Source organism: Eulemur rufifrons, chromosome 23 (genome assembly GCF_041146395.1).
Source record: "Eulemur rufifrons isolate Redbay chromosome 23, OSU_ERuf_1, whole genome shotgun sequence".
Classification (NCBI taxonomy): domain Eukaryota; kingdom Metazoa; phylum Chordata; class Mammalia; order Primates; family Lemuridae; genus Eulemur; species Eulemur rufifrons.
Window position 1 is genome coordinate 340,599 of NC_091005.1, and position 11,880 is coordinate 352,478.

Sequence of the window (11,880 nt, forward strand, 5' to 3'; positions counted from 1 at the left end):
CTTGGGCCCCGCCCCCGGCCCCAAGGAGACAGCCCCGGCAGGAAGGCACAAGGGGACGGACCCACAACTGGGGGCCCTGCAGTCACCTGCTGGATGGGGTGGGCCTGGGTCCGGGGCGGCCCGAGGAGGGTTTGCCGCCGGCCTGAGTCCCTCTGCGGTTGCTGGTGGCAGGACAGGTCCCTCCCAGCGGGGAGCGGGAGGCAGGAACTGAAAAGCTGACCAGGGTGACAGGGGGGCGAGTCACAGCGGCGAAGGTGCGAGCGGGAGGGTGCCTGCCGTGGCGGCTGGACCAGGACGCCGCGGTGCCCGGCGGGAAGCCGCTGGGGGTGGGCGAGGGGAACCGTCCCCGTGGGCGTGGCGCCGTGCCTGGCTCTCCCCCTCTGGCGGGTTTTCCCTGGCAGGAGTCCTCGCAGGCCGAGAGGGTGCCTCCCCAGGGCAGGGGTCCCCGTGGGGCTGCACAGCGATCGCCAAGCCCCCGCCCCGGTGGTCAGGGGACAGGTATGTGGGTGGGCGCTCGGAGGCAGGGGAGGGGCGTGCTGGAGGGGAGCTGGGCAGGGAGGGGCAGGGGCTGCAGTCACGGGGTCTCCCTGGTATGATGTGCTCCTGCCTCAGGGCACTCGTCCCGCCTCTGCTGGACCCCGGAAGCTGCACACCCCCTGGAGGGTGGGGGCCGGGGAGCACCCACACTGCCACGGAGGCCCACCCACCCCCGCTCCTGGGCCCGCAGGGTTCTCTCCACTGGACCTGTGGCGCAGTGGGTGGCGGTGGCCCACAGCCTCCTAGGACAGGGCCCTCTGCACAGGGGTCCCCGGAGGAAGGGACAGCAAAGCCGGGGGCTGCTGCCACCAGCTGCCAGTCCACACCCAGCGGGAAGACCTGGCCTGGCCGGGGTCCTGCAGCCCCTGCTCCTCCACCCGGCTCCAGTTGCCACTGACCTTGGGGAGGGGGTGGGGCAGTGACCTTGTGGGTCCCTGAGGCTGGGCACCCGGGCCCTGCCAGGCAGGGAGCAGCTGTGCTGGGCGGAGTGAGCCTTCCCCTGAACGGAGCCAGGACAGGGACGGCAGCCGGCACCACGGGGGCGGGGCCCAGAGTGGTCACCAGCAGCCCCCAGGGCACCCGCCGCGACCCCTCCCTGCGCACTCAGACCCCCTTGCAGACCTGCCAGGCCCACGGCCGCAAAGGCGCCCACCAGCTCACGCCGAGGAAGCCCCACCAGGACTCAGAGGGAACAGGGCTGGGAAACCAAGGCATAGTGCTCCGCGGGGGTGGCTGGCCAGGCAGGTGAGTGGGCAGGAGCTGTCCCTCCCTGCGGGACCCGGACCACAGCCCAGCCTGTCCCCGCCGCATCCTCCCTCTGCCAGCCGGCAGGGCCAGGCACAGACCACAGCGCAAGGACAACTGTTTATCAAAATATTTTATTTTAGGAGACCCCTCAAAAAAAGACCCTCCACATTAGACAGACGCCCCAACAATACCCTTGGCCTTTTTTTTTTTTTTTTTGGTCTTTTCTTCTGTATTTTTTTTCTTTTTAAATCAACTAAAACAATTTGATGTTTAAAATAAAAGACAGGAAACATTTCCCGATCAGACTTTAGTCAAGAATATATATATATTTTCGATCCTGGGGGCGAGTGAGGGACGGGAGAGGCTGCCAGCAGTTGAGGAAGAGTCGGAGCCGCTGCGCGGGGGACAGGGACGCGCGGCGGGTGGCGCCTGCCCGGCTGGCGAGGGAGGAGGCGGCTGGAGGGTGGGGCTTATAATTTACAGAACCGGTGCTGTGTGTCGCTCGCTGACCTGTCTGTCTGGCGGGAGGCTGCGGCGTCGCTTCGTGTGTGGCTTCTTTTCCGGCTGAGAAACTTTTTTTTTTTTTTAATTTTTAAAAAGAATCACAGCCAAAGTAAGACATTAACTGCAAAATCCAAAACGGCTGTGTTCACCCTATTTATAAAAACGTGAAGTCTGCCAGGGCCGGGCGGCCGCTACACCTTCCCGGGGATCTTGGCGCGCTTGCGGGCGATGGCGTCCTCCACCGCCTTGAGCTGCTTCAGCAGCTCCTCCCGCCGCGACAGCGTGCTGGCCTTCCCTGATTTGGTGCTGGCGGCGGCGCCGGCGTCCGAGGCCTTACCAGGCACACTGGTGACCTTGCTGGAGCTCTTCGACTGTGGTGACACCTGGCGCTTCCTGCAAGGGCGGAGGAGACCCTGAGAGGGACAAGGCGCAGCCCCAGCCCCCCCAGAGTGTCCCGCAGGGTCCCTGCCCAGCACCGCAGCGCCCAGGGCAGGAAAGGGGGCCCAGGGCGGGAAAGGGGCGCTCTGGCCGCGGCCCCCCATGGCTGTTCTGGCCGTCAGGCTCCCCACCCCGGCTCTGGGGAGCAGAGGGTGGGAGGGCCCTGGCGGTGCCCCCAGCCCTTCCTCTCGCTCCTTACCAGCCTCTCTGTGCCCAGGGCTCCTTGGGGAGGGCACAGGAACCAGGGGCCCCTCCCCCCCAGGCAGCCCTGCGGGGACTGCACAGACCTCCCTTGGAAAGGACCCAGAAAGCAGCAATCCCGTCCCTGTGCCCCCGACACAGTGAGCGCCTGGCTGGGCCCAGGGCCTGCTGCGGGGCAGGGAGACGCCGTGCGCACAGGCCGCCCCTGCCCCTCAGAGCGCCAGGGCCTGGGCGGGACTCACCTGTCGGCGGGGGCCGCGGGGGCTTTGGAGTTCTGGCCTCGCTGCCGCTCTGGCTTCGGGGAGCCCAGTCTCCCACCGGACTTCCGGTCACGAGAACCTGGACACGGGGACAGACGTTAAGACCTCGGCGCTGGCCGCGGGGGCCGGCGGGAATCTAGCCCGGAGCACGAGGCAGCGACACTCCTTCGCTCTCGGAGGCACAGGGAGCGTCAGGCAGCCCCGCGTCGCTGCTGAGCTGAGGTGGGACTGGAGCTGCAGGTCTCTGAGCGCTCACTATCTAACAAGACACAAAACTCTCTGCTGGCTTTGGAAAAACGTACCGCATGGGTCTTCAGGATGGAAGAAAGCTACGGCAGTTAGAGAAACACAAGCGGAATGAGAGATCAGCTATGTTTCACCCCCCACCGCCAGGACGGGGTGTGGGGGCCACCCGCGAGGCGGACTCCAGTCGGACGAGGGTCACGGGAGCCCGTGGCCGGCTCTGACCCCAGGCGAGGACGGCCCTGAAGGGCAGGCCCCAGGCTCCCCCCTGAGCCACACAGGCCCAGAGACGAGCTGGAAGGACCCAGAAGCCACTAGGAAGATCTCGTCTGTCCACTCGGGCAGGGCTGTCGAGGTGCGGCCCAGGACACTGGGTTCTGCCCAGCCCACAGTGACACGGGACACTGTCTGCTTTCACTTGGTCCCCAGGAGCCCGGGGTTCAGAGGCCACTGGCTGTGCCCTCCCAGGGGCGACAGGGCAGGTGTCTTCTGCCGTCAGACAGTACGGAGATTTGTGAAAATCTCCATGCCTCCCGCTGCTTTAGAAAATATAGTTACTTTTAATAAAAAAATGGTATTTATGTTGAAATAGTGGTTTACTACTGTTATTTTTAAATAATAAAATATTTAAACATTTTTCTTAGTTTTAGTTTCTGATATGAACATTGAGAGAGGGGGTGTGGCGCACCTGCGGGCCCAGCCTCTGGGAGGCCGAGGCGGGACGACGCTGGAGCCCAGGAGTTGGAGGCTGCAGGGACGGTGCCACCGCACCCCAGCCTGGGCCACGAGGGCGAGACCCTGTCCCCCCCAGAGACCGACAGACACAACATAACCACAAAACCGCAAGTTCTTTGGGGTCCTCCTATGTTTCAAGAGCAAACGGGGTGCTGGGGCGGCTCACCTCGGTCTGGGGACAAGTTGGCCCGCTTGGCTGGAGGAGGACTTTGCCGGTCCTTGTCTGACGGCTCATAGCGCTTCCTGCTACTTTTATCAGCTGCCTGAGCAGGGGAGAGGCCAGTGAGGACACACAGACACAGCAGGGGGGACGCGGCGGCAGTGGTGTCCTCACCAGCGACCTGCTCTCTGCTCCCACGGGCCCCCCTCTGGGGCCAGGGTCCCCCCACCGCACGCCCACGTGGCTCTGCGGCCCCCAGTGAGGGCTCCACTCCTGTGCGTCCGGCCCCTCCGGCTCCCAGGCAGGCACCTGCGGCACCGCCATGCTGCCCACGGGTCCCTCCGCGAGTGCAGGGGACACAAGTGAGCCAGGCCTCACGCCCTTCCAGCCCCCGGAGCAGACTTGGGGACGCGGACACTGAGGGTGGGGCTGGGGACCGAGGCCCTGGACACGCCCAGGCTGTGCCAGCCGGGCCCTCACTGGGCTCCACCCACGGGAGGAAACCGCCCCGACCGCGCAGGCGCCTGAGCTCCCCGTCCGCACTGGCGCGGCGGCCCGGGTGTCGGGCAGCGCCAGCAGGGCCCTCAGCCTCACCTTGTTCAACAGCGTCAACTTGATCTCCTTGTGGGGGACAAATGAGCCCTGCTGGGGCTGCCCCGGGGGGCCCTGCTGGGGCGTGGAGGGCTGCTGGGAGGACTTCCCGCCTGCCGGGCCCTTCGCAGACCTGGGCGGCTGTGTGGACGAGTCCCTCTTCCGCTTTTCCTCTTTGACACCATCTTCCTTCTTAGACTTTCCTGCCAGTGACAACCCACAGTCACAGGGTGCGGGCACGAGGTTCCTGGGCCCCTGCCGTGAGTCTCCCTGCAGCGCCTGTGCTCCCAGAGCCACACTCCCCGGGACACCAGGGGCCCCACGTACCTTTCTCCTTCTTGGTCTGGGCTGGGGTCGGGGACCTCGAGCTGGCTGAGGACACGGGGCTGGCCAGGTCTGCATACATGTCCTCTGAGTCCACGCTGTGCACGGAGCTGCTGCTCGACGTGGCGCTGGACACTGAGGAGACGCTGCTCACACTCAGGGACCTGGACACACACACGCACGTCTGTGCCACAGCCCTGACCAAGGCCGGGCCAGGACGGGGGCCAAAAGGAGGGGCCGGCTGGTGTCCCCACAGTCCACTGTCACCACTCTGCACTCTTATGGAATGCGAGACTGGGGGGCTCTGGGCAGGGGGCGCCTGTGCCACTGCACGGGCCGTTTCACCAGCAAGCGCCAGGCACCTGCTAGGAAGGGAACGTGACTGAGCTGACCCCACAGGGTGACAGAGTCGAACAGAGGAGCCCTGGTTACACACACAGCAAAGGCAGACGGCTTTAGCCCACGGGAAAAACTAAAAGCCGGACGACAGAGCTCCCGCAACCCCAGGGCGTGCCCTGCCCAAGTGTGGAGGACGACCCTTGTCCCACACGTGGTTCCACCAGCGCCCGACACACAAGGACCCGGAATGCACAAAACTGGGACTTCGGTGCCCCCTGCCCGGCTGTTACTCGAGAAAAGACCAATTAGCATTTCCCAAGGTCGCTGGGCGCTGGAGTACGGGAAGGGGGGAAGGACGAGAGAACCGAACATCTTTTCTTTTTGAGATAGGGTCTCACTCCGTCGCCCAGGCTGGAGTGCCGTGGCCTCATCACAGCTCACTGCAGCCTCCAACTCCTGGGCCCAAGCGATCCTCCTGCCTCAGCCTCCCAAAGCGCTAAAATCACAGGCGTAAGCCACCTCACTGGACTTTATTTTTCTATTTTTTTTTTAAAGGTTAGGTCTTTAAAACATTTCAGACCTATTAAGAAAAATCTGGGCAAATGTATAAAATATTACCTGCTGCCTGGAAATGAAAGAAAGTTTGATGCAAGGAATCTAGGACTGATTTGATTCTGTCTTGTTTTTAAACCTAGCAGCAGAAATCTTTCTCACTCTCTTCTCCGAATTTTATTTTTTTGAGACAGAGTCTCACTCTGTTGCCCAGGCTAGAGTGCCTTGGTGTCAGCCTAGCTCACAGCAACCTCAAAACTCCTGGGCTCAAGTGATCCTCCTGCCTCAGCCTCCCGAGTAGCTGGGACTATAGGCCAGGAGGCAACATGCCCAGCTAATTTTTTCTATATATTTTTAGTTGTCTAGATCATTTCCTTCTATTTTTAGTAGAGACAGGGTCTCGCTCTTGCTCAGACTGGTCTCGAATTCCTGACCTCAAGTGATCCTCCCGCCTCGGCCTCCCAGAGTGCTAGGATTACAGGTGTGAGCCACCGCGCCCGGTGTCAATTTCTTATTGGCTCCCCGCACTCCCCCAGGCTGGTTCCCTCTGCCAGCCACACGGGAACAGGCGCTGAGGCCGGCACAGCCCCTTGTCCCATTGGGCGGGGAGCTCCTGGCTCCCTCCACTCGCCCAGGGGACTGAGGGCCTCTGCGCCAGACAGCCCAGAGCCCGGCTAGTGACGCTGCGCAGGAAGTCCCCATCACTAGTTATCGTTGACTTTCCTCTGTCAAAGCCAAGCCTGACGTGCCCGGTGACCAGACTCCGAGTGCCTGGGGAGACACTCCCGCCCCAGTGGGCTCTTCCTGGGAGCGAGAACGGGCCCAGCTGATGGGGGGAGGGACCCAGCGAGGGCCCCGCAATGACCTGGATCGAGAGCTGGAGCCGCTGTAGCTGCTGCTGCTGCCGCTGCCGCTGCGCGTCCGCCTGCAACACAAGCCGCACCACGGCTCAGAGCGCGGCTAACCGCGCCCCGGGCAGATTCCCAAGTCACTGACTCGCTCCTGACTTGGAAGTGGGCGTGGTTCCATGTTCTTTCAGGTGCGTCTGTCCTCTAAACACTAAGTGTCTCGGGGACTGCACCCTCGCAGGGCAGAGCCAGGCCATCGCCTCCCCAGGGAAGACGCACTCGGCAGGCCGGCCACGGCGCCTCTCCCATCCTGCTCCAGGGAAACGGAGGCTCCAGGAGAGGATGGACGGCCAAGCCACCTGTGTCAGGGCTCGGCGCAAGGGCACTGCCTCCCTGGGGCGCCTCTGCTCCGCGGTGGCACCAAATGCCGGGCGCTCACCTCCTGGGGGGGCTCCTGGCTTGTCGCTCCTTCCTTCTGGTTTCTCGAGGGTCTCCTGGTTTGGTGGGCTCAGGGGCAGGGGCGGTGGGTTTGGTGGCCTGAGGTGGGGCGGGAGGCGGGGCCGGCTTCTTCACGGGCTTCTCTCTGTGGGCAGAGGAAGGCTCAGGGTCCGGGTGGGCTGGGGACGAGCCCCCCCACCTCGCCAGGCAGAGCGGTGCAGCCCGTGGCACAGGCACCGAGACCCTGCCTCCTGCTTTGCCACGTTGCGTCTGCCCGGCCGGCAGCGGCTCCTCTGGGCACAGCACACGCAGGGCCGCCCCGCCTGCGTCGGTGCGCTCGCCGGGCGCCGGGGCGGCAGAGAAAACGGCCCCACAAACACTTCCTTGCGGCCAGCGGCGGGAAAGACGTTCTGCACAGCGTGAGCGGCACTGCCCTGTGCGGTGACAGCCACTGGGCCAGGGCCCCCAGAGCGACCCCGCAGGACACACAGAAAGAAAGTCCTGTGCAAAGGCAGGGGCTCTGCGCCAGACCACGGCCACCCCCGCAGCTGCGTGCGGAGCGACGCCAGGTGAGAGCACTCGCCCAAGGAGCATCCGTGGGGGCTCCGGATGACAGCGACAGGGACAGGGAGCCAGGAGCTGCTGCGGCTGGGCCCCTGTGGCACACACGCGCCGGAGCTCACCGCACCACACACTCATCGCCAGGCCAGTTAAGTGGACGTGGCGCTGAATGGGACCGTTCTTCAAGTCAGCAGCTAATTCTTAAAAGGGAGCTGCTCAGGGTTTTCTGCACTTGTCTGAGGCCTGTTAGCTAAGGACAGAACCCCAGGAGGAGGGGCCAGCCAGCGCCGGCCACGCCGGAGTCCTCGGCAAGGCCACGGCCGACGCAGCCACCTTTACTCTGGGAGAAGCCCAGGAGCTGCAGGTTGTGCTGGGATGTCCGCCCAACCAGCATGTGTCAGATTTTTCAGCAAATCAGACTTTTCTAACTCATCCCAGCTGTAAGAGGGAGAAGGTGACCCACTGGCCGTCTACCTTCGCCACTTTCAGACAGCCACGGACCTCCTTGCTCGGAGCTCGGGGGAAGCCACCCACAGCCTGTCTGCCAGCCAAGACCTCCGACGGCAGTGGGGACAATGGCAGCAGAGGAGCTGGCCCCCAGGGGAAGCAGGTCGCCCACGGCCTACAGAGGAGGGTGCCACGGCCAGGGCAGCTGACACCAGGGAGCCTCCCAGCCCCATCCACCTTCCAGGCGCCTCATCCACAGCCCACGGAGGCTTCTCCACCTCTGTGGCCACAGCACGACACAGGCGGGGGTGGGGGCAGGCGGGACCTCTGAGGACCCGGCCAACCAAGAACACGGAGCTTCTCACGGGGAACTTACCCAGCTTTCCCGGGGGGCGGAGCTGGCTCCCCCTTGGTTCTGACGGAAGGTCTGTGCGGAGAAGGCGTTGGGGATGGGGACGGGGACGAGGAGAAGGACCGGGACCTGGGGAGCAAACGGAGGCATGAGGGGGGTGTGGCCTGCCCCTACCCGGCACAGCCCGAGCCCGGGAGGACTCGTCCCAGATCCTCAGACACCGCCACCACGAGCTGCTACTCGCCTAACTCGGTTTCAGACTGTTCTGTCACTTGCTAAAAACACATGCCCACAACAGAACAGAGAGCTGAGGGGGCAGCCAGCACTCCTGGGGGGGCCCCGGGAGGCGGGGGGCACGAGGGAGGGGAGATGCTGCTCTTGGCAGCCAGGGCACGAACGCGGCTCACGCGCCCACGGGCAGATGGGGTGGGTTAGGCTCTGGGCTGAGCGGGGACCCGAGGGGCCCAATGGTTGGAAGGTGGGAGCCGTGGGGTCAGGACTGGCCAGGCAGGAGGGTGGAGGGCTCCAGCTGGATGTGACACATGTTTCCAGCGTCAGCAGGCAGACGAGCGCCCAGGAGAGGCAGCCGGGTTGGTGGGGAGCCCAGGCTGGCTTGGCTGTGCCCCGAGGTGCTCTGGCTCCACCGTCCCTGACATCTCAGCTTCCCGACTTGCATGTGAGGTAAGAGAGGAGAGGCTCAGGGGTCTATCTCCCCTCAGTCGAAAAACTGTCACGTGGGATTGTCAACATTTCCAGACAGGCAGCACCGACAGGTGGAACGGGACAGGCCTGGGCTCTTGCCCAGGCACGCCGAGACTCCCCGAGCTGCACGGGACGGCCACCTGCTCACGGCCTCATGTGCGCTCCGCCTGCTGGGCTGCCTGCCCTGGGGGGCCCAGGAAGCAAGGCCCAGCCTGAAGCTGTGTCCAAGCAGCTCCTGCAGAACGGCACAAGGCGGCAGCAGCAGCCCCTCCCAGCCCAGGCCTCCTGCCGTCCGTCCCTGAAGGGTCACTGCAGCTCAGCTCCAGAGCAAACAGCCACAAGCCCAGGCCTGGGTCCAAGGTCTTCCTGTGGCACGAGGTTCTGGGCAGAGCGGCCCGCTGCCTCCGTCCAGCCCTGAGGACCCAAGGCCCGCGATGGAAGGACCCCCGGCCTTCAGGCTTCAGTGGCCACACAGGTGTGCTCAAGGGAGGACACAGGGTCAGACCCACTGGTGGTCCCTGCTCAGCAGTCATCTGGGCTCTGCCAACCCAAGGGAGGCCGCGCAGCGGAGAAAGGTGGACCTGGCTGAGAAGTCTGTGCTCAGATGGTGAGAGTACAGTGACGCGGACAGGGGACATCAAGTGGGATCTGCTGAGAACCGGAGACAGCAGGCAAAGGCCCCGTGGTGCCCGACTGCGACGCTGGGCCCTCCCTGCCTTCTGTGGGAGGCCACTCGGCCGTGCCCACCTTATGTCTGCGCAGGGAGCGAGACCCCAGGGCCTCTGCTGCCGTTTCCTGCCCCTGCTCATCACAGCTGCCCTGGCGCGGCGTCCCTGGCCTTGGGGACAGCGATGTCACAAGGCTTTCTTCTCAGGCTCTCTCCTGAGACCGTCCACTGGGCACAGAGCACAGGTCCCAGTGAACTGTCTCCCCACATCACTGTGACGTCACATTTCCAAATGTCCACACTTCGCAGCCTGGCTCAAGCCTTCTTCCCACACCTCAGGGGCCTGTTTCTGCTGCCAGGCACGAGGGCAGTGGCGCTGTCACAGTTCACTAGAACCTTCCAGTCCTGCCTCAGCCTCCCGAGTAGCTGGGACTATGGGTGTGAGATGCCACACCCGGCTAAGCTTTGGATTTTTTTTGTAGAGATGAGGTCTTGCGATGTTGCCTGGGCTAGTTTTGAACTCCCGGCCTCAAGCGATCCTCTTGCCTCGGCCTCCCAGAGTGCTGGGGTTACAGGTGTGGGCCACCGCGCCCGGCCTGGGCCTGTTTCTGAAATGAGGCCCCACACAGAGGGTGTGACGTGTCCTTCCTCCCCTGGCAGGCGGCACTCCTAAGTGCCCGAGCTCACCTTTCCCCACAGCCCGGGGCTGTCCCCAGTGTGCCCACAGCTGACCCTGAGCCCGCCTCACAGCTCTCTGCTGCTCTGCACGAGACCCAGCGCCATGGAAAACAGGTCCCCATTCAACCTCTGCCCCACGTTCCCTCCACAGACTCAGCAGCGGCAGCCGCCTTGTACTGCTGCCCCAGCCCCTCGCCGCTGCGCCCCAAATAAGACCACCTGCCAGGAAGGTGACCAGCTTTACTCCAAGAATCTGGGGTTAATGCTTCCGAAAGCAGCAGGGGGAGAGTGTGTGGGGTCTGTGTGCATCTCTGTTCACGGCTGGGGTTAAGATGCCTCCCGCCCACACCCTGCGGCGGCGGCAGGACAGGCACAGGGCCCGGCTGGCCAGAGCCGGGCGCTGGACGCCCGCAGAGGAGGCAGCCAGGACATGGCCCACGGACGCCTCCCCTCTCAGTCTCCCGCTGGCCTGGGCCTTCCCTGTCCTGACGGACGAGAAGGGGGCGGAGCGGGGAGCAGGGGGCTTCCCACGGCAGAGTGTGACAGCAGGGACTGCGCCGGCGGGAAGCTCCCGTGCAGGGCAGGGCGGGTGTGGCGCGCAGATGCCTGCTGGTAAAAGCTCCCATTGAATGCATTAACCAGTGACTATTTTTTCCTACACAAATGGCAACCAAAATTTGTCTAAAATTCTCTTTTCAGTGGGAAAAATATAACAAAAAATTGTTCAAACCTTTTAGAACCTTCTGTGATGATGCAAATATTCTATATCTGTGCTATTGAATAAGACAGACACCAGCTGCACCCGGCTGCTGAGCCAAGTGTGTCGCCTGTATGTTTCAGCCAGGGGCCCCCCAGGGCGCGGTGAGGCTCCACAGGACGTGGCCGGAGCTGGGAGACCCACGGCCGAGCCTCTGACCTCACGGAGCGTCCGGCCACACCATCCCCTCACCACAAGCCATTCTTCAGAATTTGCCATCAGACACGCCACGCACTGAACACGTCTTGAAAACAAGCACCCGGCAGACAGTGACCTGCCGCTGAGCACAAACGCGCAGAGCCCCAGCGCTGTCCGGAGGCGCCCACACCCGCCGCCGCTGCCGTAGGCCCCTGCCCGTCCTCGGGACGTACCTGGACCGGCTGCCTGAGAAAGAGCTGTGCCTGGAGGACCGGCTGGAGTAGGAGCTGTAGGAGGAGGATCGGGAGCGAGACCGGGACGAGCCGGAGCCGGAGTAGGACGAAGACCGCGAAGACGACCTAGAGCACAGAGGGGGAGGGACGTGGGAATGAGAGGGGGACCTGTCACCTGGCACCGCCCTCACGGGACATGCTGCTCCCCAGCGCAGACCTGGACCACACAGCTGCACGCGCTCACACGCACGGACACACCCAGAGGCACGCGCTCACACGCACGGACATGCCCAGAGGCACATGCTCACACGCACGGACACACTCAGAGGCACGTGCTCACACGCACGGACATGCCCAGAGGCACGCGCTCACACGCACGGACATGCCCAGAGGCACATGCTCACACGCACGGACACACTCAGAGGCAC

The 11,880-nt window shown here is 63.9% G+C and overlaps 1 protein-coding gene across 3 annotated transcripts in view; it reads right to left on the reverse strand.

Moving 5' to 3' along the window:
• Positions 1 to 1,399: 1,399 nt before the first annotated feature.
• The window catches only part of ZC3H18 (zinc finger CCCH-type containing 18), a 55,273-nt gene continuing 44,792 nt past the window's right edge, over positions 1,400 to 11,880 (reverse strand). For 2 of the 3 annotated variants that reach the window (XM_069497890.1, XM_069497889.1), the window contains 9 exons: positions 11,453 to 11,578; positions 8,302 to 8,406; positions 6,919 to 7,062; positions 6,497 to 6,556; positions 4,744 to 4,904; positions 4,420 to 4,619; positions 3,832 to 3,928; positions 2,670 to 2,766; positions 1,400 to 2,181 (listed from right to left, as the gene is read on the reverse strand). In XM_069497890.1, coding sequence (XP_069353991.1) covers positions 1,980 to 2,181; positions 2,670 to 2,766; positions 3,832 to 3,928; positions 4,420 to 4,619; positions 4,744 to 4,904; positions 6,497 to 6,556; positions 6,919 to 7,062; positions 8,302 to 8,406; positions 11,453 to 11,578 — 1,192 coding nt within the window. In that variant the 3' untranslated portion in view covers positions 1,400 to 1,979. The remainder of the gene's footprint in view (positions 2,182 to 2,669; positions 2,767 to 3,831; positions 3,929 to 4,419; positions 4,620 to 4,743; positions 4,905 to 6,496; positions 6,557 to 6,918; positions 7,063 to 8,301; positions 8,407 to 11,452; positions 11,579 to 11,880) is intronic. The other variant, XM_069497891.1, reaches the window with a different exon arrangement.